Consider the following 23,385-nt stretch of genomic DNA (forward strand, 5'->3'; position numbering starts at 1 on the left):
ATTCAATATCTCAACTCGACCTAACTTTAAAATTGGAAAGTAAAATATTGTTTGGAGTTGTTTGTTCCTGATGACAACAACGTACTATTCCATAGTGATTTGTGGATAATTGAATATTAAAGATTACAAAGACTCAAATAATAACGAATTGAAAACAGTAATATTTTGATGAGAGAGAGTTTTGGATTTAAGTTGTAATAAAATCATCCAAAGAAAACAAGAGAATTGTAATATTTAAGAAAAGACTGCTTATCTTCTATATAGTGGTCGTTAGTCGAGAAATGTAGTAATAATATTTGACCAGATCAAGTAAAGTATGATATAATATAGCCCCTTTATTAAATACCAGATAACAGTTATAATTCAAGATGGAACCAAGCTATCAAAATATTCATGACAATGATATATGGGTAAATAAATATATCTAATGTATTACTACTTGTCTACGAAGAAAATATTTGAGAATAAATTCAAGTGAATTTTGCTATACATAACGATCCACACTGTCTAAGAGGACACACTCTTTCACCCCAGGAATAATTCCACCTCGCTTACTCACCCCCGATAAATCTCCAGCAAAACGCTCACCGAAAGTTGCTGGCAATGCCCAACCACCACGACTGCCGGTTGACATCCATAGGCGATAGAGATGGCGCCGTTTAGTAGGGTCGGAATCGCTATCAACATAACCTTCACGAGAATGAAGGATATGGTGGTTATGGACATACTGGATGTCTCCTGGTTGAAGATACATGCGAACTGCTTGCTCTTGGCACACTTCTTCAATAGCCTCGATTGCTTCCAATCGAACATCTGTCAGAGGTGGCACTCCAGCATGACGCTTGGTAGTGGTAAGATAACTACGATCAAAAATGGTGAGCAGACGACCCTTGAAATAATGAAATATGGGACTAAGGTAGAAGGGCAACTTGCCAGCTGGCACTTCACCCTTACGATCCCAGTACCAGTCGGATCTGCTAAGTTCTTTTACATATTCCGGGTTTTTCTTCATTAATTTGTTATAAACAGTATGAGAAGCGGCAAGAGCACTTGCACCACCCGACTCAGAAGTTTGAAGGCAAAGTAGAGCCACGATATCGGAAGAGTCGGTATGGAACCAGTGTCGCCTATTTGTAGTGTAAAGTCGAACTCCTGGTGCATCAGGATTATTTCCGTGATCTTTGACATGTCCTAATATAGAAAGAAAGAAAGAAATGGCTGTGAAATTTATCTCTTCCAAAAGGATGGCTATTTTATATCAAATTATCAATGGCAATGATCCACTTACCCAATAAATGCCCAAAGCTATTTTGAGAAACGAACGGACCAAAATAAGAAGATATTCCCATGAATGCTGCAGCAGACTCTTCTCGAGTATATCGCTGGACTGGCAGACCGCGTATCAAAGTAAAACCACGACCCTCCTGAATATCACTGCGAATTTCCTCAAGTTTCTTGCCGAGATGAGGAAGAGGGAATCTGTAGAAAGTAATTTCTGCCAAAGGTAGGTCCAGAGAACGGAAGTAAACAATAGCTGCCTCAATTTCTTTGATATCCGAGTCCGTCAAGTGGTATGTCCAGATATCCTGGTTCGCTTGCATATATTGGCCTTCCCAAGCAGTGGGTCCTTCAATTTGTTTAGGGAATTCCTCGAAGACAGGATTAACAAAAGCAGCGAACGCATCTTTTACTCCAACCTTGAGTTCTTCTCCAGGGCTTGTGGAGATATCAATGTCTGCTTTGTGGGGGGGGGCCATTTGATATGGATTATGCGAGAGCTAGAAATTATATTGTCAAAAAGAAGATTTAGAAAAATCTAGGAGTATAGAAGAATTTGTAATTGAGGATGCCTGTTTTAGTTCAGTTTTATTGCCTTTTTATATGTTTTGGACTGATATTGATGGCCTAACTTCTTCTTTAATGATTCAAATATGTCTCCAATAATATAGAAAATAGCCACATAAGTGTACACAATATTTCCTTTTTAATTCATGTCCATTCTATTGTTGCACGAGTTATAAAAAGAATTGCCATAGGGCAAAGCTTTGTGTATGTGACTTATTAATAATTTCCGAGTAACACCTTCGCTTATCTCCAATTGATTGCGAATTTTTTTGATCCATCACGAATTCTTGTCTAAAGTTTGAGCAAATGGTGATGCTTATACATACTATGATTTTATTTTGGTGCTTATGTATCGTGTGACATCCAAAAATATTAAAATGAAAGTTCTTCTCGGAGATCTTCGGGATCTGAATTTAATTTAAAAAGATTAAGTTATAACACAGCACAATGGCAACAGCGTGCAAACCTTTTTAATGTGAAAGTTCAAATATATTTAGCTTTAGGCCATTCATCTATTGAGAAGCGTTTTTCTGTTGCACCCTCTCACAAGAGCTTTGTTCAAGAATTCTTCGATAATAAACAAGAAAACTCATTTATAAATCAGTTTTTGACGCCATTTTTTTTTCCTAGTGTTTTTTCTTATTTTTCTTCGGCATACATTCATCGGTTGCAATGGCTTCCATTCCAGAATTAATTTGGGTCAGCGTTAAACCAGTCCTCAAAATTTTTATAGCCTCTGGTATTATCTTCATTTAAAATTTTTCAATTGATCCTTAAATATCTAATATTATTTCCGTACAGCCGGAGGCGCAATACTTACGAGAGCAGGAGTTTTGGATGGATGGGGTCTTAAACTATTATCAAAAGTAAAGGACCAAGACTGCTTTATTTATATAGAATAGAAATAGGTGCTGATATTTTAAATGTATACACTTTTTTACTCTTATACCCTAGGTTTGTGTCTACTTTTTGTCACCTGCACTACTTTTCTCTAAAACTGTGGCAGGAATTAGTGTGGATAAAATTGATCGCCTTGGGTAAGATACACAGAACCATCTTTGGATGGTACTCTATGTGAACATTGAAAAATGAGACAAACTAACCTTTGATTATATTTCTGATGTGATTTACCCTATCAGCCTCATTGTGATGATGGCTCTCCTTTACATCACTATTGGGTTTTCCGCTGGATTCCTTATTAGACGCTTTTGTAAATTACCCCAAAATTTTTCTTATGCAGCAATTGCAGTGGCGGCGTGGGGTAACTGGGTAAGTTAATTACTAAACCCATGGCTATAAGTTTCACTAACCTTGAAAATTATAACGTGATATTAAGGGTGACATTCCTCTTGCCCTTATAATGTCTTTGGGAGATATATCTCCTTTTCACAAAGGAGATACTGATGTCGGCGTCGCATATGCTTCGATCTTTCTTGCTGTATTCTACTTTACAATGTGGGGTGCAGGCTACAAACTATTTCAGTGGGATTTCCCAGAAACTTCCAAACAAACCTCGGAAGATACGAGTACCGCTAAAAACAGTAGTGAAGCAATGGAGGAAGTCGTAGTTGATCAAGGAAAATTTAATGCAGATGAAGACACAGCGATTTCTCAAAATGAAGCAGCCCAAGAGCATGACACAAAAACCAAGGCTGGTGCCGACTATGAAGAGAAAGAACAGTCATTCAAAAATAATCCAAACAGAAGCGGCAAATCCATCTTGGCTCGTTTGCAAAAAATAAAAGAGAAGCTTGGGTTTATATTTAATCCTCCTAACGTAGCACTGCTGATCGGATTTACGATTGCTATGATTTCTCCACTAAAATCTCTTTTTGTTCCAAGCCCGTCTAATTCTAATCCGCCATTGATGTTCATTAGAGAAATTGCTGATTCGGTTGGAATGGCAGCCGTTCCAATTGTAGGTATCCCTATTTTATTTATTCCAATGATCAAACGAATGATCAACGGATTTTTGAAATACATCTACATTACACTGAATTTCATCGAGACTAATTTTTGTATATCTATTTTTAAAGGGTTTAATTTGTTTAGGTGGTGGTCTTGCCCGGTTATCCATAAAATCAGTGCCTTTGCATGTTATCATCTTGCTTGTCGTTTCAAAATTGATTCTACTTCCGATCGTTGGTATTGGATTGGTTCAAGCTTTTACTTATTCTGCGCATTTGATAGACCCAGAGGATAAAATATTCAGGTATTGTGGCAAATAAGTTTATTCTTCATTTCAACATTATGCCTATTGAATTATTCTGCATTTAAGATTCGTTCTCCTGTTCACTGGATGTGTCCCCACTGCATCTACTTGTGTGCTTCTCACTCAACTCTATTCCCCTGATGGAGAATCACGTGAGATTGGTAGTGTTCTTTTAGTCATGTATTTAGTCTCTATGCTTAGTATGACTGGTTTTCTTACATTTTATCTTCATCTGCTGAGTTAAGACAACTAGAATGCGAGTAAAAATTATAGATTTATTATCACATAACCCCAATCATTACCATTTATTTTCATTATTTAGATAATATTTATTTATTTTTCTCTCTCTTAGTCCCAACTATTTCTCATTTTATATTGTATAAAATAGTTTAATTTATGGCTCTGAGGTTAGAATTTTATAGTGTTTTCAGAAGAATATGTAAATTATACCTTTTGTTGGAGTACGATCAGGCGTGACTTCCTACCTGGACAAAATAAGTTTTTCAAAGTTTTTCAAATTTTTGAGACTATTATTTACGTCATTAGCTTGGTTATTAATTTACATGTTATTTAATCAATGGATTTAAAACAGCCTTGTTTTATCTACTATTCTCAAGGATTCTGATATCTTACAATGCAAATAAAAATACGAAAAATATAGATCATTAGTACAAAATACATAGCGAACCTTCTGTCAGTAAACTTTAAAACACAGATATATAGCCTTTATATTTTAAAAAGTTTAAAACAGTAGATGGAGAGGATAAACTAGTCTAAAAGGCTAGTATATTGAGCCACATGCTCTCAGTTACTATAATCATAATATCTATTAGAAATTTAATGGTGCTATTCTACAGGCAAAAATTAATTATACCTTTGAAATTTTGCTACCTTAATACTTGAAAGCGAAAGAGTTGCAGCGTCATTCGATCTTTCTGCTTGCGATGAATTACAAACTAGTGTTGACGGAATATTGATGCTAATAGACGAATTCAGTTTGATGTGTTCAATTATAAAGGGTTCCACCATTGCATATGCGAAGTAGAGTACAATAAGCTGTCCCATGATTATATACACAATTTTTGCGATTTCAGTAGGCACCATTTTGTTATCAATCTCGATTTTGATGGTAATAATTAGCCACGAAAAGAAATTGTAGCCAAGTAACACGAGTATCATGGTGATTCTCCCAAAAATTTGGAACAATATATCGTGACGCTTTACGCGTATTATATTCGAGTACGATCTATGAAAACATATGGTTGTTATTAACGTGAAGAAAAAATATATCCCAGATTCGAATATGATCAGAGCGTTTATAGTTTTCCAGAAAGTCATGTGGGAGGCGTGTTGAATCATTACAAGCGTGATAACAATGGAGCACGAAAGATTTGCGAACGAGAGGGACTGAATTATATATCGGACCTTGGTCCACTTGGTTTCAAGGGTGGATTGCATTACGAGCAAATTGTACAGCTTCAATGAATCGATAATGATAAGGCTGTTTAATGAGGAAAAAAGTGTGCTCAAAGCAATGGCAAGAATAGGACCTGACGAATACTCATAATCGCTTAAGAAATTGCAGAAGAGCAAATCTTGAAGTTGAGTGGCGAAATAACATAATCCAACCAGGCCTGAGGTAACTATCTTGAGTATTTTAATAAAGAGACTCTTAGGGGTCTTGATCCGAATCGTCTTGACAATATATGGAATGTAGAGCAGCAATATCCAAATGCCTAGAAATACAGTTACTCCCGAAATACTGCATGACCTGATGATTTGTTGCTTCCCCATATGCTGTACATAATGATTGCTAATTCTACATTGTGTAAAAAAGTTGATCGATTCGCAACATGCAATTAGTGTCTCGTTTTTAGAAGATAAATCCATAAATGAATAGGAATAATTTAAACAGCGAATTTCATGGAAAATTCACGCGTTTATATAGTATCAGAGCAGTTTCATAATTCAACCATATTAGTATATTACTATACTATTACAGTTGTATATTTTTATGGTAATTTAATTCATCTCGAGGATATCAATTACAACAAAATTTAAAACTGATAAGCACTTTTCAAGGATTCATTTCGCCTACTCCTCTCCAACTATTGACTTTTATGTTGTCTATAGGCACTTATTTTATTTCGACATAGCAAACCATATATCATCAACAATGTATTAACAGTTCTGTAATTAAAGTCTTTCTCAGTAAAATAAAAGCTATTGAAAAATATCTTTGCCAAAACAAACCGAGTAATTTACATCCACGTAAACATTTTTGGATGAATGGTGAGTACTTAGTTAATGAACTGAAACCTGAAGAATAGGCAGTATATTTCGTCAAAAATGAATTTTACCATTAACACTCGAATGCGAATGTTTTACTGAGTGGATATTGCGGAATAAAATGTGTCTATGAGATAAGAAGAGATTCTAGTAATATTCAAATTAGTAATAGATCAGTAGTATAGTGAAGGGCGGATCAAAATAGGTTATTGTTTCTGTCCACTGGGCAACTCAGTTACCTTAAAATTTATGCAAAACCAGGATATTTCATGGAATGATTTTTGTGGAGAAACTAAAATAAGAAGTTTTATGTGAAAACTCGGCTCGAATTCATAAGCGAGAATAAACGTATCTGAATTATATTGGTCACGATTAAGGAGGATCGATACTTGTTTCAGCCCGAATCAGCAAGATACAGTAGCTTGCAATCCTTTTAATCAGTTAATAATCGAAATTCTTAGCAACTGTCTTGCCCAAATCATGAGTTGAAGTAAATCAAGTTATACAGCATCTTGTTGCTCTTACAATATGTGAATGTGCAGTATTTTATGCCACGGCTTAATATTATGGCAAGATATTGGATCTCGGGCGGGTAATATGCTAAATGTTTTTTGCCAATGATGTCTGGGGCAGAATCGAAAATTCTCTCTTATTACAGCATATCAACTTCAATAAGAGATATAATATAACAAAATGCATAATATTATATCAATGTTTGTTACTTTTTTTTGGAGGATAAAATTGAGATCAGATAAGCGAGACATTATGCTTCAACCTTTTGATACTAATTGCATGGTTTACTGAATCCGCGATTGCATAACTGCAAAAAAAAATTCTCAACTTATAGGTTCAAGGCCGTCCTGCTGAATATTATTAACTCAAGGTCAAACTATACTCTTGAAATTTTACAAACCCAGATAACATAAGAAAAAGTGTAAGTCCCCGAATAAATGATATTTTCAAACCAAATTATTGTTTATATACAGAGTATATCTCTTGAACCGGAGAGCTATGTCAACGCCCTTAATGATACACTAGCATTTGGATAATTCGAATAGTTGTTGGGAATACTCTAAGAGTTAAATAATCAAAAACTTGTAAACTTTCGGTTGCATTCAAATACATTCTATGTTTTGCCATATTCGCTGCAAAAACAGGGCAAGATTTCTGATATCAATGGAGCAGGATCGCATTTCAAAAGGAACTAAATATGAAACTTAGGAAACACAAACCCAAAGATCCGAAAAGGCCATAAAGAATCTTACTTTGGTTTCTCCACACTGCCCTCGGTTGGCAAATAAAGATGATTTACAAATATTGAAGATTACCGAATCTACTTGGTGTATTGATCGGTACTCGCACATCTATAGTTTAGCAGTTACCAGAATAACAATAAGGTTTTCAAATTACACAAGAAAATCGTAAATTCATTGTAAAATTTTTATTGTATATGTTTTTGTCCTCAATATTAAACAGAAAATATATAATAACAACTTCAATGATGACGTAATAGAAATATTTTATAATTTGAGCAAGTGAACCGTATGTAGCACCTCAACTTTAGTTGAAATTCCTAGTGTAACAATCTTGAAAATCGTGTTTCAAATTTGCAAGTGCGTACTTACCAGGGCCATCATTTCTATGTGTGGAAAAGATGTGAGTATAGGACTAGTTTATGAATGGTGAGAGTCAAGACCGTTTTAAATTTCCTGCAATTTCATTGTATCTATATTAAACGCCAAAATTTAATATATATTATAAATTTGCATTTCGCATTGTTGCTTTTTAACTTCTGTTAATATCAGTAACAAATACTTTATGAATTTGTCTTCGAACAACGAGACGCTCAAAGCCTGCTGCACTTCTATCAATTTCTTCACTCAATGTCGACCAAGTAATCATTATGTACAGCATATGGGAAAGAAGGAAATCATCAGATCCTGCAGCATTTCAGGAGTAACCGTATTTTTAGGGATATGGATAATAGTTCTATCTTTCCCTTACATTATTAGAACTATTCGGATCAAAACTCCAAAAAGTTTATTTGTAAAAGTGATCAAGCTTATAGCTTGTATCCTGGTGGGATTATGCTATTTCATTACACAACTACAAGATTTGCTCTTCTGCAACTTCTTAAGCGATTATGAGTATGCTTCAGGACCTTTTCTTGCAATAGCGTTGAGCACCTTATTTTCCTCGTTAAACAGCCTCGTTATTATCGACTCCTTGAAGCTGTGCAACCTGCTCCTGATGCAATCCTCTTTCGAATCGAAATGGAGTAAAATCCAGTTGATCATTCAGTCTCTTTCGTTCCTTAATCTCACGAGTGCCATTATTATTACTATCGTGCTAATTCAGAAAGCTACCCAGATGACTTTCTGGAAAACACTTAACGCTCTAATCATATTCGAGTCTGGAATATATTTCTTGTTCACGCTTATCACAAGTATATGCTTCCATAGAACATACACCAAAATAATGCGCGAGCAACGCTACGATATTTTGATCCAAATATTCGGAAGAATCGTAATGATGCTCATGCTATTAGGTTACAATTTCTTTGCATGGTTGATTATCACCGTCAAGATCGATGTAGAAAACAAACTGGTACCAACTGAAATCGCAAAAATAGTGTACATAATAATGGGGCAACTTATAGTGGTATATCTTGTTTATGCCATATTGGAGCCTTACATTATTGAACGCATAAAGCTACAGGCTCCAGCTAAGCTCAGAATTCCAACTACTCCCGATTCTTCACGGAATGTAAAATTAATCGCTAATGAACCGTGCCAGCATTCCAATATCAAAATAACCGAGGATGAAAGGTAAGGAGATAAATTATTTGCCAATATATATATTAGTCAATATATATATTAATGAATATCCATAATTTATTAGATGCTAAGAGATGGCTGAAGAATTAATATTTCGGAATCTATGAATTTTATTATACAATGACTATCGATTCTTAATCTCCCTCATTTGAGATATATTCGTTTTTTTATTAGGTTCACTTCTAGTTAATTCTATATATAATTGTTTTTTATTAAGTTTAAAATACAATCAAGATTAATTAGATATAATGAAAGTATTTCGAGAGTTTACCAAAGATAATCTATATGATATCATGGATTAAACATTATAAAAATGTAGAAAAGCCTCAATACAGGAAAATTGATATCTTTAAATTCGAAATATTTTAAAATAAATTTCTGTTGGAGAACGACCAGGCATGATCTAAGTCTGGATAGTTGTTGTGTTACGACGGTTATTTCATACTTATACAAATATGTATAAGCAAGTATCTTATCATCATTATTAGTCATCATCTCCTATTCTATCATATATATAGGATGTGCTTTCTCTCTTTTGAATTCTCAAGTAGTGTGTGTTATTTGTGTTATCCCTTCTATCTGTCTTCTTTCCTTTTATTAATATACTCTTAATCAGTTCCAACAATTTCTTAAGATCGCCTAGACTGTTGGATTTCAATAAGAGTATATTGATAAAAGGAAAGTAAACAGACAGAAGGGATAACACAAATAACACACATTAGGGAATTAAAAAGAGAGAAAACACATACTATATATATATCTGATGGGATAGGGTAGGAGATAAAAAGAAATAAAGATGGTGAGACGCATGCTCGTACTTGTAAGGCGCGTGCTCGTACAAGTGTGCTATTAACTGATGTAACACAAATATTATCCGGAATATATATCGGACTACCAGTCATGCCTGGTCGTTCTCCAACAATAACATAATATGTAAGATGAGCGATTGCTGTATTTTATAGCATATGAGTAAAAGATCTCAATTCAGTAAATATGGAGAAAATAGAAAGTATTTAATTAACAAGTAAATATCTCAACACTTGCCTGAAGGTCTGTATTGTTTGGTACTTAGGTTTAAAATGTTAATGGTGAAATTTTTGAGGCAGTAAAACGAAAAACAGTATAATAATATATTATATATTCACTTTCAAACGGATATAGGGATATGACAAATATATATCAGTAGATCCTACAATTCCAAGCTTCTCAAAATAAAGTGGATCTTTGAGAGGATGATTAATATCCTACTACATTATGGTTACGCGTAATCACACGTACAAGTTACACTCACAATGCCAATACACCTTCCCCTAACAGCTCCACAAGTTTTTCGACAAAAATTATCACAATTCAACATGAGACATTGCCCATCAGCCATGCACTGCCTCTTTTCAAGCGAAGACAAACTTTTACTAGAGCTCGTAGGAATCGCGGACGCTGCTCCAAAATAGAGAGTCATAACAAGCAGAGTAATCGAAAATCGCATAGTCAACTGAAAACAGACTCAATATGTGATGAAGCGATTTGAGAATGAAAAATATTAATTAATTTCAATGGGAATTCTCTTATTATATAGTTTCGCCGTAGAACTTTAATATCCACGCTGGCGCAAGCTTTTAAACCAATTCCTGATATTTCCCATAAGATATACCTTTAGATCCTATCGTAGATTAGGCTTGGTACATGAAACAATGGTAAATAGAAGAATTAATAAAAGAGAATAAGTCCTAGATCCTGAATTTTCTCGATTGATGAAGTTCTACCCCTATTTAGCTATTTTCAATCTTTTGCTATTTTAAAAATTGTCCATATATGTATATTGCATTAATTAAAATGCTTGAGATCCAAGTTTCCTATCTAATATAGGGTGGCTAAGCATAAGTTACTTGGAGGCCGGATTCTTAGCTATATATCAAATGATGTAAACCTTTCCAATAGGGGGCAATTAAGCGAGAGATAAATAGCGACTTCTTTGGAAAAAAAATTAAGAAACCAATCTTCCTTTTTGAGTAATTGACATAAATCCGCCCCTAAAACAACGGAGGCGCCTTTCCTATCCACTCTCAATAAATAAGAATTTGAATAGTTTCATTAAAGATAACGTTGCAATTATTTATAGTATAAAGACACATATATTAACAGTTTCATGAGCCTTTATTAGAGAACCTGCTGGATGCATTTTGTTTTTATCCAACAACCTTAGAATAAAAAAAGCTCATTATAAAGATAGTATACAATCATTATTATCCTCAAAATACTAAATAGGGACAAACTTCATAATTCTCACCTTGAACACAGATGCAATCTTCATTGTATTACATAGAGCCTGCATTCATTTCTTATCAATTAACAATTACTGATTTCTAAGACTGACCGAGTTAATATAAGTAACAAATGCCAATTATTACTTAAGCCTAGCGTATGCGATGGCTTAAGGGAAATGGAAAGCAAAGGTTAAAGGCAAAGTCAGAAGTCCACGCTTCACTATAATGTGGCCGATTTATTGGATAAAATGAGCTGTTTCAAAGAAATAGAGAAAAAAAAAGTAAAATCGTGTTCAAATTATCGTACAATTTTGCTATAAATACGTGCTTTCCAAAGACATGTTTCCTTGGCCGTCCCAAGAAGAGGGAAGGAAGAAGAATAGTCAAAACTATCAACAAAATATGTGGTGAAGTCGTCGGGAACTTGGATTTTCAAGTAAAACTAAACCAATCATCCCAAACGGTTAGTATATCGAAAAAGACCAATCTTTAACCTCTCAATCATAAAAGTTTTAACTAGAGTATAAATTTATCTGGTTAAGAAATTAAGTTGAGAGAACAATCTTTAGTATGCTCCAAACTTATTACGTCCTACCATGCAAAGTCTTCGTATACAATATATAATGCTTTGTATTATTCGACAAATTTTAGTATTTCTTTAGGAAATATAGGTACAGACGCCATTTCGTGGCTCAGTTTCCTTAATAGTTGGAACTTGGAAAAGTAGAAAGAGCTTGGCGTATTTTCTAGGCAGGTATTGATCTAATTTATCTTGGCATCATTTATAAGATAAATTTCCTTGGAAAAGCGAAAATGGGGTGGTAAATAGCACCATGCCGTACTTATTGTTAGCCACATTCTTGTTGGTAATTTTTACTTATTTTACGGTGGCAATTCCTAGTAGTTGCCATTGTCTGCCAAATGAAGTATGTTGGCCAGATTCTCAGACCTGGCAAAAATTCAATGAGTCAGTTGGAGGTCAACTATTGGCGTCAAATATATCAACTGATTGCTCGGGCTCGAAAAATCAATCTAGTGGATCAGGTTGCAGCAAGATAACTGATCCATACTGGCAAGGCGTTCAAGGTGCTTTTCCGGTATTCGCAGTCAACGCTACAGGCAGCTCAGATATTCAACAAGCTGTTTCATTTGCTGCAAAACACAATCTTCGCTTAATCGTGAAAAATACAGGCCATGATTTTCTCGGCCGAAGCACCGCACCCGGCTCGCTTTGCATTTGGACACAACACCTTACAAACATCTCTTTTCATGATAAATTTAACCCAGAAGGGTGCAGTTCAAATCATACAGAAACTTCAGCGGTAACGGTAGGTGCCGGTGTACGACTTTTCACTCTTTATAAAGCTGCCAGCGAAAGAGGTTTGGATGTTGTAGGAGGAGCAGATCCTTCTGTAGGAGCAGCAGGTGGATTTGTCCAAGGTGGAGGTCACGGACCTCTCTCACCCAAATATGGATTAAGCGCAGATAATGTTTTACAATACACAGTTGTCACTGCGGACGGAAAGCTACGTGTCGCTAATGAATGCCAGAATCAAGACATATTTTGGGCACTACGGGGCGGCGGCGGTGGAACATATGGTGTTGTGGTATCTGCTACTTTTAAAACTTACAAAGCAGTGTCCAGTGTCATCGGCGCTGTATATTCTGTCAATGCTACTGATAATGCTGCCTTTAATGACCTACTTAAAGAGTTCATTAAAGCTCATCCAGCATGGTCTGAGGCCGGTTGGTCGGGCTATGCATTTATAACTGGGGATAGGACAATGGCAATAATATACCTACTTCCAGGAGGAAATCTCACTTTTGCGAACGAGAGTTTTGCTTCGTTCGAAAGTTTTGCAAAAAACCATCAAGGATTAGTGATCGACGGATTTACACAGCAATTTCCCTCATTTTTTGCATGGTATCGCAATTTCCTCTGTCTAGGCAATACCCCAGGATGCGATAATCCCTTCTTTGTCTGTTCCAATAATCCGTGGTGTGCTATCATCAATGGGACTTCTAGCACTATGGGATCTCGATTAATACCAATGGAACTCTTTAAAACTGAATCTGGAATCAATCAGCTCTCCAGTGCCACGTCGCAAATCCATACTGGTGCTATAATCCATCTAGTTGCTGGAGGAAGAGTTGCCCAGAAACGTGACGACGAAGTAGCGGTCAATCCGGCGTGGCGAAAGGCACTTTGGCATCTTGTCTTTTCGATCGGATGGAATGAAAATGCAACTTTGGAAGAAAAAAAGTCTACTGGCAAAGAGGTGACTAATTTGACAAAAGTTTTCAGAGATATCACACCAGGTTCCGGCTGTTATACAAATGAGGCAGATCCTCATGAGCCTGACTGGCAAGAGGCTTATTTTGGTAGCAATTATCCTCGTCTCAAGAAGATTAAAAGGCAGGTGGACCCCTCCGGTTTATTTACTTGCTTAAAATGCGTGGGAAGTGAAGATTGGAGCGATGACCTTAATTGCCGTAAAAATTCATAGCGCTCCCGCAATATATTTTATATTCAAGTACACTTTTAAGGCTGCTTCGTGTAATTAATTTTATGTATTGATGCGAAGATTATTTTAATATAGAAAATCATAGTGAATTAAAATATGAAATAAATAGAGGAAACTTTCAAAGGCTAAGCCATTATAAAAGGAAATTTCTTTCGCCTCCTAGCTTGGGGTGTTAATACTGAAAGCTTCCCCCACGTATGAAATATCGCGTACTTAGCCAAAGCAGAATATATATACACTGTATAAAACATGAATGAAAATAAGTCTTTATATTAAGTAATATAACTAATTGCTCATCTCATATCTTGGATTCGAAATATACAATTGATAAACACCAATCTTCACACGAAGAGTGTAAATACAAGGTCTTCCGCCACACAACTAACATGTTATATCACCTTGAAGATCTATAATACAACCCAAGTATTTGAGACAAATCTTCTTCACAGTATTAGGTGGTATATCAAAAATCGAACCGAAATTACAAAAATCTGCTATAATGTCTCAACTCTAATTTTTTACGATATAATTTACCCTTGAGATGATTGCTATATCATATAGCAGTTATATTTTGAGGTCGAGAGTAAGCATTTAGTGTATGGTTTTGATGTTAAAAATTGGTTTTCATACTAGCAATTGTCACCGTTGTTATTCATCTTCTTGTTAATAATACATACAATTATATAATATCGAGAAATCACCCCATGAAGGGATATGGGGTGATAAGCACCGATATAACCTATAATATAAATTAGGTCTATGACCGCGTTAAAGCTTACTCTCATAATTCCTTCTGCTGTCTTTGTCATGATTACGGGACAAAAGATCCTCCATATTTTTCCATAAAAATCTCTCTTTCACGTCTTCCTTTAAACCTAGTTCCTCTACTTGTTGCATACACTTTTTCCAGGATAGCTGGGGGAAATTGGTTCCAAAAAGAACTTGGCGTTTTCCTGTCGTCGACAGGAAATGAATGAGCGATTTTGGATAATATCGCGGAAGGTGAGCAGAAGTGTCAATATACACGTTAGGATGTTTCCAGGCAACAGCAATCATTTCTTCAGTCCATGGGTGCCCTTTTAATGGACAAAAATATAATTAGTTTAACCATGATAATACCCGTGAAAATCAAATGTATAAAAAAGCAGCTTCGAACAATATTTAGAAGTTCACATACCAATATGGCCTCCCACGATCTTCAGGGCGGGGAAACGAAGAGCGACTATTAACACGAAAAAAAAAGTTAATTCATTAGCGGAAAAAGATAACGAAAAGGTATATTCATGAATTTATATGTACTATCATCGATATAAGGAATCGGACGACCAGGCTCGCTAGGGCAATGAGGGCCAGTATGCCCAACCTGAAAAATATTTAAGTATTAAATAGCTACCAGATCCTGTTAATAACACGCACCTGTGTGAAAAATGGAATATCTAATTCGACACATTTAACAAAGAGAGGGTAATATAGCTTGAAAAATAAAAAATAAAATAAAATTAACCTATTTGGTAAAACTGTAGCTAGCAGAGTAAATTGCTATACCTTATCGTTGGGTGGCAAATTCCATAACCAAGGTACAACTCTCAGTCCACGACATCCTAATTCATTCACAGCTCTATCTAATTCTCTACATGCCGCCACAGGATCGGCTAGATCCACTCCAGCTATCCCAATGAACCTATCTGGGTAGGCTCTGGTGTATTCGGCAACTTCATCATTGCTGAAAAGGATGCGACCCGGTCTGTACCATGCATTCAAGCAGATTTTGTGAATATTTGCAGCATCCATTAGTGCCACTAGCTCTGCTGGAGTGCAACGCTTTTCAAAAAATTTAAAGTCCACATGAGATTTTTCAAAGAGTGGCCTCACTTCTGGGATCCCTTCCAAGAATGGTATAACAGGGTTTGCCCAAGCATCTATGGCCTTGATGGATTCATTGCTGCGTTTTTCGGAGGTCATGATAATTAAGTAAAACTAACTGCTCCTTAAGAGCAATTTAAATAAATTTGGTTAAAAGTGTTGCGTCACCACATTTTCACATGCCCTAATATACCAATACCATTGGAATTACATTTTATTACCAGGCAAAAGCCTTTGGGGATCGGTATGGGCGTTCATTCGATGAAGATACTTTTCATAAAATGAGAGCATGTAGGGATTGTATGCAAGTTTCTACGACTAATCATATTATTCTCAAAATAAACTTCAATGTGGCTCTTTGCGGTAAACCATGATGTATCAGCCTATACGGATAAAAAGTGAAAGAATAATATAAGAATATATGAGTCACTTCAAGATGACTAACGAAAATTTATTGCAATGCTCTGGTTGCTTGCTAGCTCTCTCGGATACCTTTGTGTTTTTCCCACTGCAGTTCCTGTCGCATTTACCGTTGTATGCGATAGAAATTAATCTAGTTTTTTTTTTTTAATTTGAATGATCATATTTTAGACACTTCTTTTCCGAAATGTTTCGTGGAAGGATACTTTATTCTCGCTTCGATCCGGTAATCAACAAAAATTGTGTCAATAACTCTATTTAAATAATAAAATAATCACAGTATTAGTTGACTCTAAACACTTTTACGCGTTCCATAATGGCATTTCTATGTCACGTTCATTCGATTTACTGTACTCTCTTAATGGAGCTTCACTTTCTCAGCCTGTATCTCAACAGCTAGTCTATTTTCGGCATTGAATACCGACTTAAAGCGCCTCTGCTTAGTCTCACGACCTCTCCCAAGCTTTTCACAATGGTGCTCCAAATGACTTTGCAAGAGTACCGCAAGAAAGGGTAAAGGGTTATAGCATATCGTGCGATCTACTAATCGCAGTCTTCTCGAAGCATAAAGCAGTAGAAAGACACCCAGGTCGTAGTTTAGGCGCTTGAAAAGTGCGAGTTTCTGGTCAAGCAAGAAAAATCACACTTTACCCCCAACTCAGACAATCGAGCCTCTGGGGTTCGGACTAAACACGCAGAGCATCTCATTCAAGTTGCCAAGAAAGGTAGCAAGAGATCGTGTAGAGAAAGGACTCACCTACACCTAACACATAATATGAGTTAAGGTTCTTTAAGGTCAGCTTTGTTGTTGCCTTGTTGTTGCCTTGTTGATTATTGTTTAGTTGTTTTTGGTGTAATGACGCACGATACATCTTTGAAATCACGTGCTAATCGTGATTTTACAATACTCTATTCTTATTTAAACCCATTTTTGATTTCTCACCCATCTTCTACTTACAATACTAACATCTTGTCTACCATTCGAACCGTTACATCTGGCAAGTGTACCAGGAAGTAGAGACCAATATATACTGCGGTATTGACAATGGGTCTTCCTTACGACATTCGTTCGAATAGCCGACGGGGTCCAAGTATGAACTGATGGAAATGAAGAAATGGCAAGGATGATATATTCAATACTACTTTGTATATTGTTCTCTACTCCCTGGTACGCTCGCCAAATGTAATGGTTCAAACGGTAGACAAGATGATCTTAATTATAATAAAAGATCATGTTGACTTATAGAGTCGAATTATCTCTTTAATGACTCATACAAATTGTTGCATTGCTTATGAAACCTGGGAACGATGTGGATACGGAGTTAACGCTAGACAATTGGGCATCATCGTCTATTTTCGACCATTTCTACAGAATTGATATAAGCGTTCAGCACTGATGCCACTGGTTTGCTCCTCTCGTCTAATTGCGGCATCACACGTTATAAAAGGACATATTACATCATCATGAAGCGTGACCTGCGTATTTTGTCAGTTGTCAATGCCTCACTTTCCTTTTCGTTTGTTATTTTCTACTTCCTTCTCTGGGACGGCCGAGGAAGACATCTTCGAGTGTCTTCATTCTAAATTTCTATAGTCTAAAAAAATGAGTTCATTATCGTTTGGTTTTTTCTATTTGTTTATTCTTTTTACGAGTTCATTTTACCTAATAAATCGGACTCATCATTGAGAAGCATCGACTTTTGCATTCGCGTTGTCCGTTTCCCTTAAGCCGTCGCATATACTAAGCTTAGGAATAATAGGTCTTTGATACAGATATCAAGGCTGAGTTTTATCACGCGTTTTTCTAATAAGTACCCGTTCTTGTGCAGGACTTTTATGAGGAGGACGCGTAAGTTTGAAAGCAATTGGATCACCTTGATTACAGGAAACGTAACCTCATATCAAGTTGAAAAGCTTGACGAAACTGGCTTCGTAGATTGCGATCTGGATCAAATCTAATTTGTGAAGCAGGCGCATTAAAAAGCCTGCGCTCGCTCGTGCCCAAATGAATCTAGTTCATCACATGACCCCGCCATGCATCCTGATAGATTAAGCGGGTTTTGAGAAATCCACTACACTAGCTCGACACAGCAACAGACCACATTAAGAACAGCCATGCGGATAGGAACACATGAATCTACATATATTCCGGCCAGACACGCATGAATATCAAGGCAGCAGCCTTAATTAAAAATCAATCTGATTTATTCTAGAAAGCTAAATGAATCTTCGCGCCAATTAGTGCGACAATTTAGTGTGGGTAGATAAAGTTTCGCCACTACTATCTCCTTCTCTTCTCACGTTTTATTGCAACTCTTCTCTCGCTGAACATTCGACAGCATTTTATCAATCATGAAGGTTCCTGGCTCTGCTCTCGAATTATATGACCTTTTCATTGCACTGGAGGCGTCCATGCCAAGTAGCTCGGGTAAATCACATTACATGTTCCTTTTTTTCAACATCTAATTCCCTTTACGCAATTATTAGAATTTACTCATTTGCTCTCCACGCTACTCATTCCGCGCGAAGCTATGCCCACTCCTGAAGCAATTTCCCAAGTGAAGCCTTATCTAGCGCATAGCCCTGAATCTCTGTCTAAGCTGCTTATCAAAACCCTTGAATTTTGCGCTGAAGACTCTCAGGAGGGATATTCTTCCATGTTTTCTCGTATATGTGAATCTCTCTTTCTACTGCAGAAAGTTGAGGAGAAAGTGGGACGCGGCCTCTTGGAGAAATATGTAGCCGCTCTGCGATTGGATGACTCGGGTGCAAGCCACGAAGATGTAATGAAAGGAGTGGAGGACTTTTTGAACAGTATTAATGAGGAAGATGCGGTAAAGGTTAGAAAGATAATGGCAGAGGAGGAAGCTGCCGAGGAGCTCGGTAAGGAGATACTTGTATTTATGAGCTCTTAAATGAGACTGCTATTGACATGGCATTTCTGATTTTGAATTAAGGACTGACTGAAGAAGACTTTGCTAACGCCGCTTCCATTCTCAATTCCGATACTCTTTACGTGGAGGTTCTCTCGTTGCTCCATCTTAACCACACTCAAAATCTACCGTGGCAGACCGTTTTACTGCGCATAGAACAGTTGGTGAACGAGAAAAAGCCTGAGGTATGGCCTTCTCTCCGCGCGTTTCTAGAACGTTACCACTTGGAAGGATATATGCGAAGCGAGAGTGAAGACGAGGACTTAGAGGAGATGACCTACGAAGAGTACTGTGAGAAGTTCTTGGTTGGAGACATGGAGATGGAACAGTTTAAGATCCCGGAAGAGCAACAGCCTAGCGCGACCAAGACGCAGGCAATTGTCCACGGATAATCGATGGTTTCTTTCATTTTAGGAATTTGCATATGAGTTACCATTACTGTTAGGATTTCTATATTTGATCACAAGAACTTTGAAAATAGGATTGGAAAAGTGAAGGCTGTGTAAAAAAAATTGAAAATTGGTGGATTAATTCTTGTAAAAAAATTTTAAAAATTGATTGTAAAAATCTTTTTTAACGCAAGTAACTCGGATTCTTTTTGTTTATTCGACTCTCATCTTAACCGTTATGTGAATAATTATAATTATATATACATTTATTTTAACCTATTCATTGAAATGAAACATTTATTTCTTCTATGTTTTCCCTAATGCTTGGTTAGGTGGTCTGCTTCAATTATTTGCCTTATTATTGACTCTGTATGAGCCAGTGTGCATGGGTCATTGCGATCGGAAGTGTTTCCTTCCTCGGTCACCGACAATCTATAATCCGGGGCATAGAGATGTAGATAGGGGTGATCTGGGAGTTCTTCATCAATTTTACGACCCAAAATTAAAGAGAGTGTGTAAGCATAACAACGAGCAACATTAGCATGGTTGTATCCTCCTAAAGTGGAAGAGAAAATTGGTTAACGAAGGTCAGGTATATTTATCCTTAAGCTATGTCATCATGGTACCTCCTCCTAGTAGCAGCGTAGGTTTTCCCCAATCGACAATATGTTGTACGCAATTTGCAAAGCTTGCTATACTCAAGTTCCATTCAGCAATACGGTCTCCATACAGCCCATCTGCTCCACATTGCACTACTACGGCATCGGGCTTGTAATTCTCTTTGACAGCGTCCGTGATTCTTTTGAAAAAAGGCATCATTGAACCACCACGTAAGCCAGCTTCGAGAGGCACGTTTATTACTCCCCTTTTTCCCTTGTCAAATAAATAACCACCAGTCCCAGGGTAGAAACCTGGAGTATATCGGTGAAAAGAGAGTGTAAGAACTCGATCAGTGAGCTGAAACGCAGCCTCAACTCCATCTCCATGATGCACATCCAGGTCGATATAGAGAACTCGAGAAAATTGACGTCGTAATTGAAGTATAGCAAGGGTGATGTCGGCGACATAGCAGAAGCCAGCTGCTTTTCTCCTATTACAACAAATCACGTCTAAACAGAAAAAATAAAATAAATAACAGAGAAAGCTACCGTCTGGCATGATGCCTTCCACCATCCCAATGCACCGCAACATCGCATTTCCCTTCTATTAGGTACTGCGCTGCAACTATACTCGAACCAGAGACATAGCGAACATATTCACCCATACCCTCGAAAATTGGACAGTCCTAAAGTACATTTAATAGTGTGAGTGCAGTTAGCGGAATAAATCAAAAAGCCTTTTACATATTCTAGCCCATACTCTTCGCAAAGCTTTTGAAATGGGATTCTTTGGCCATTAATTTGATTGTGGTCCTCGCACTCCCATGTCTCTTCTACATCTTCCCGCTCCTCCTCTTCTTCGTCGTCTTCTTCTATATTTCCTTTCTCTTTCTCCTTTTGAATATTGTAGCGCTCTTCCGCAGAGAAAAGAAAATCTAATCACTATAGTGAGTATATTGCATCAATCATAAGAATATATTTTTTGATTTACCAATAAAGTCAGGTGAATGAAAAGTAACGAGCTGTTCACGTGTTGCTTGACTTGGTGTCAAAATCCTTTTCGATCAAATGACATGATTAGTGAATAATTATATATGTATAAGCGCATAATATCACTGCATTTTCGTACTCCATATCGTTAAATAAGCCATAGGCATTGATTAGAGAGTGTATTATTTCAGACTTTCAATAGAATCAAATTCAATAAATCAACCCGTCGATTGAAAAGGAATCTGCACAATAGACTTACTCTCCCCTTGTTGCTCGGCAACCGCGAGGCAATACGCGCGTATTCCGGTGAATATATATATGCAACTCTTCTCATTTTTAAAATTTGTATAGCTAAATCCGAGTCGAGGTGCGAAAAGTGGGTTAAATATGAATAAAAAAGTGTTATACGAAAAGTTTTATCAGAAAGTAATGTGATTACTATGGCTCTTTAATTATCGCGACATTATACAAGCTCACGATATTAAATCCTTGTGTAAAACGCGTCAATGATATTTAAAATCCGAACTGAATATCCTTAAACAGGGCAAAATACAAAGTCAGAAAGAGTAGATCATGCATTTTCAATTTTAACAGCCAACACAGCACAACAGTGTCCTTATTGGTTTGTAGTTGTGCGTTGTATTCCATTCCATTGGCATTAACTTTCTTCAAATTCTTTAAGTAGAATCTATCTATCGTTATCAAGGCCGATGGTCAGTGCCAAGAGAGGTACATCTCGGTGGCGTTATCAAATCTGCGCCATTCCACAATATTAACAGATATCGTTAGTCAGTACGTTTTGTTCTTTAGCTCTTTCCTTTTTCTTTTCAATATAATCTCCATTCCGTTTTTTATCTTGTCATTCTTTTTTTGCTAAACTTTGTTTATATATTGGTACCCCTCTCTTTTTTATTACAAATAATATGACGGATAGCTACTTACAACAGGACAGTCCTCCAGGTAGGCGTCGTTCGTCTATTATCGATCCGCTCACCTCAAGCGAGCATGATCACGAGAACATTCGCCAGCAAGCCGCCGCAAAATTGGCCTTAGCGGCACGCAAGCGTCAAAGCTATCAGGCTACAGCTGAGTTACAACGCGCACGCCCCCATTCTTTCGGCAGTACCAGTAATGGTCATGTGAATATCAGTAAAGCACAGCAGCCACCACTGCAACAGAATCAACCCAACTCCCAAAAGCGTATGTCGCTGCCCCTCTCGCCACGACTTCCTTCGTACTACTACGAAGAGAGTGAGGTCAATAGGCGAATGCAAGAACAACTGCAACAAACAACCGAAAAGATTGGCGTGGGTGGAGATGTAAATGAAAATTCTAGGCGATCGAAAAGGAACTCGCTTGTTGACCCGACTTATCTTGACTCTGGTAAATCTTTTTTTTCTTTGTATTCATTTTTTTCTCCATTAACCTGTTCATTATACTCTTCATAGCGGCATCAGTTGTACAAACACCTGAGAGTCAGACCACTATTCTCGATGTGTATGACTTCTCTCCCTCCTTTAAGACCCAAGATTTACAAAATATTTTCTCAGTGTACGAAGGAATGCGCGGGGGCTATCGTATAAAATGGATCCACGATACTCGAGCTCTCATTTTATTCGAGCATCCGGCAACCGCTAAACAGGCTTACCTTGCCAATGTTGGGAACCCCGTAGCAAAGGTACGCCCATACACTGGCACTTTAGACTTTTTGAACAATTCACGGCGCGATCCCTCATCCAAACGACATTCTATCGATATACTCTCAAAGCGAGTGCAGGACGCATTCGATGCACAACGACAAATGCGATCTATTCACGGTAACTGTAAACAGTGTCAAATTCGACTTCATCTAGATATCACTAACGATATACTTTTGATGAATCAACAATAGAAAAAAGAGAGTTTTAGCGTGCAACCTTTAATGGCACTGAGATGGCGAATATTTCCTATACGTATAGCTTATCTACTTAGTGTTATTTTCTTGTTTCTCTTCCCCCCCTTTTTTTGGTTCCATCTCCTCCTTTATCATGTATTTTGAATTATTTCACTTTGGGTTTTGTATTATTTTTTTCCTTAATTTCTTGTAATGCTTGAAATTTTATTATATTATATTTTGTTTTACTTCTTCCTATGTCTGTGACGATAGGTTGCTATCATTATCATTTAATGGAAATATTATTACTGTGCAATTAAGTGAGAAAATTCTTAAATTACAGTGA

General features: G+C 36.8%; 9 protein-coding genes across 9 annotated transcripts; 5 read left to right on the top strand and 4 right to left on the bottom strand.

Annotated features, from left to right (window-relative positions):
* Positions 1-484: 484 nt before the first annotated feature.
* VTP21DRAFT_7873 (uncharacterized protein) lies at positions 485-1,757 on the bottom strand (the record flags this gene model as incomplete). Its single annotated transcript, XM_069398662.1, has 2 exons — positions 485-1,191; positions 1,289-1,757. The coding sequence occupies 2 exons, from the start codon at positions 1,755-1,757 to the stop codon at positions 485-487; spliced, it is 1,176 nt and encodes a 391-aa protein (XP_069246055.1).
* A 760-nt stretch (positions 1,758-2,517) lies between these two features.
* On the top strand, positions 2,518-3,924 carry VTP21DRAFT_7874 (uncharacterized protein; the record flags this gene model as incomplete). Its single annotated transcript, XM_069398663.1, has 6 exons — positions 2,518-2,584; positions 2,647-2,711; positions 2,800-2,882; positions 2,985-3,114; positions 3,182-3,763; positions 3,898-3,924. 6 exons carry the CDS (start codon positions 2,518-2,520, stop codon positions 3,922-3,924), a joined length of 954 nt encoding a protein of 317 aa, XP_069246056.1.
* A 4,672-nt stretch (positions 3,925-8,596) lies between these two features.
* Positions 8,597-9,178, top strand: VTP21DRAFT_7875 (uncharacterized protein; the record flags this gene model as incomplete). Its single annotated transcript, XM_069398664.1, has 1 exon — positions 8,597-9,178. One exon carries the CDS (start codon positions 8,597-8,599, stop codon positions 9,176-9,178), a length of 582 nt encoding a protein of 193 aa, XP_069246057.1.
* A 3,102-nt stretch (positions 9,179-12,280) lies between these two features.
* Positions 12,281-13,954, top strand: VTP21DRAFT_7876 (uncharacterized protein; the record flags this gene model as incomplete). The annotated part of the gene is made up of 1 exon (XM_069398665.1): positions 12,281-13,954. The coding sequence occupies one exon, from the start codon at positions 12,281-12,283 to the stop codon at positions 13,952-13,954; it is 1,674 nt and encodes a 557-aa protein (XP_069246058.1).
* Positions 13,955-14,740: 786 nt separating this feature from the next.
* On the bottom strand, positions 14,741-15,934 carry VTP21DRAFT_7877 (uncharacterized protein; the record flags this gene model as incomplete). Its single annotated transcript, XM_069398666.1, has 5 exons — positions 14,741-15,048; positions 15,150-15,194; positions 15,272-15,335; positions 15,389-15,445; positions 15,518-15,934. 5 exons carry the CDS (start codon positions 15,932-15,934, stop codon positions 14,741-14,743), a joined length of 891 nt encoding a protein of 296 aa, XP_069246059.1.
* Positions 15,935-16,852: 918 nt separating this feature from the next.
* VTP21DRAFT_7878 (uncharacterized protein) lies at positions 16,853-17,127 on the bottom strand (the record flags this gene model as incomplete). Its single annotated transcript, XM_069398667.1, has 2 exons — positions 16,853-16,941; positions 17,013-17,127. 2 exons carry the CDS (start codon positions 17,125-17,127, stop codon positions 16,853-16,855), a joined length of 204 nt encoding a protein of 67 aa, XP_069246060.1.
* Positions 17,128-18,607: 1,480 nt separating this feature from the next.
* On the top strand, positions 18,608-19,580 carry VTP21DRAFT_7879 (uncharacterized protein; the record flags this gene model as incomplete). The annotated part of the gene is made up of 3 exons (XM_069398668.1): positions 18,608-18,683; positions 18,743-19,138; positions 19,213-19,580. The coding sequence occupies 3 exons, from the start codon at positions 18,608-18,610 to the stop codon at positions 19,578-19,580; spliced, it is 840 nt and encodes a 279-aa protein (XP_069246061.1).
* A 314-nt stretch (positions 19,581-19,894) lies between these two features.
* VTP21DRAFT_7880 (uncharacterized protein) lies at positions 19,895-20,841 on the bottom strand (the record flags this gene model as incomplete). Its single annotated transcript, XM_069398670.1, has 3 exons — positions 19,895-20,133; positions 20,204-20,667; positions 20,726-20,841. 3 exons carry the CDS (start codon positions 20,839-20,841, stop codon positions 19,895-19,897), a joined length of 819 nt encoding a protein of 272 aa, XP_069246062.1.
* A 1,248-nt stretch (positions 20,842-22,089) lies between these two features.
* VTP21DRAFT_7881 (uncharacterized protein) lies at positions 22,090-23,057 on the top strand (the record flags this gene model as incomplete). Its single annotated transcript, XM_069398671.1, has 2 exons — positions 22,090-22,549; positions 22,615-23,057. 2 exons carry the CDS (start codon positions 22,090-22,092, stop codon positions 23,055-23,057), a joined length of 903 nt encoding a protein of 300 aa, XP_069246063.1.
* Positions 23,058-23,385: the final 328 nt, after the last annotated feature.

This window comes from Calcarisporiella thermophila (genome assembly GCF_041956535.1).
Source record: "Calcarisporiella thermophila strain CBS 279.70 unplaced genomic scaffold VTP21scaffold_34, whole genome shotgun sequence".
Classification (NCBI taxonomy): Eukaryota; Fungi; Calcarisporiellomycota; class Calcarisporiellomycetes; order Calcarisporiellales; family Calcarisporiellaceae; genus Calcarisporiella; species Calcarisporiella thermophila.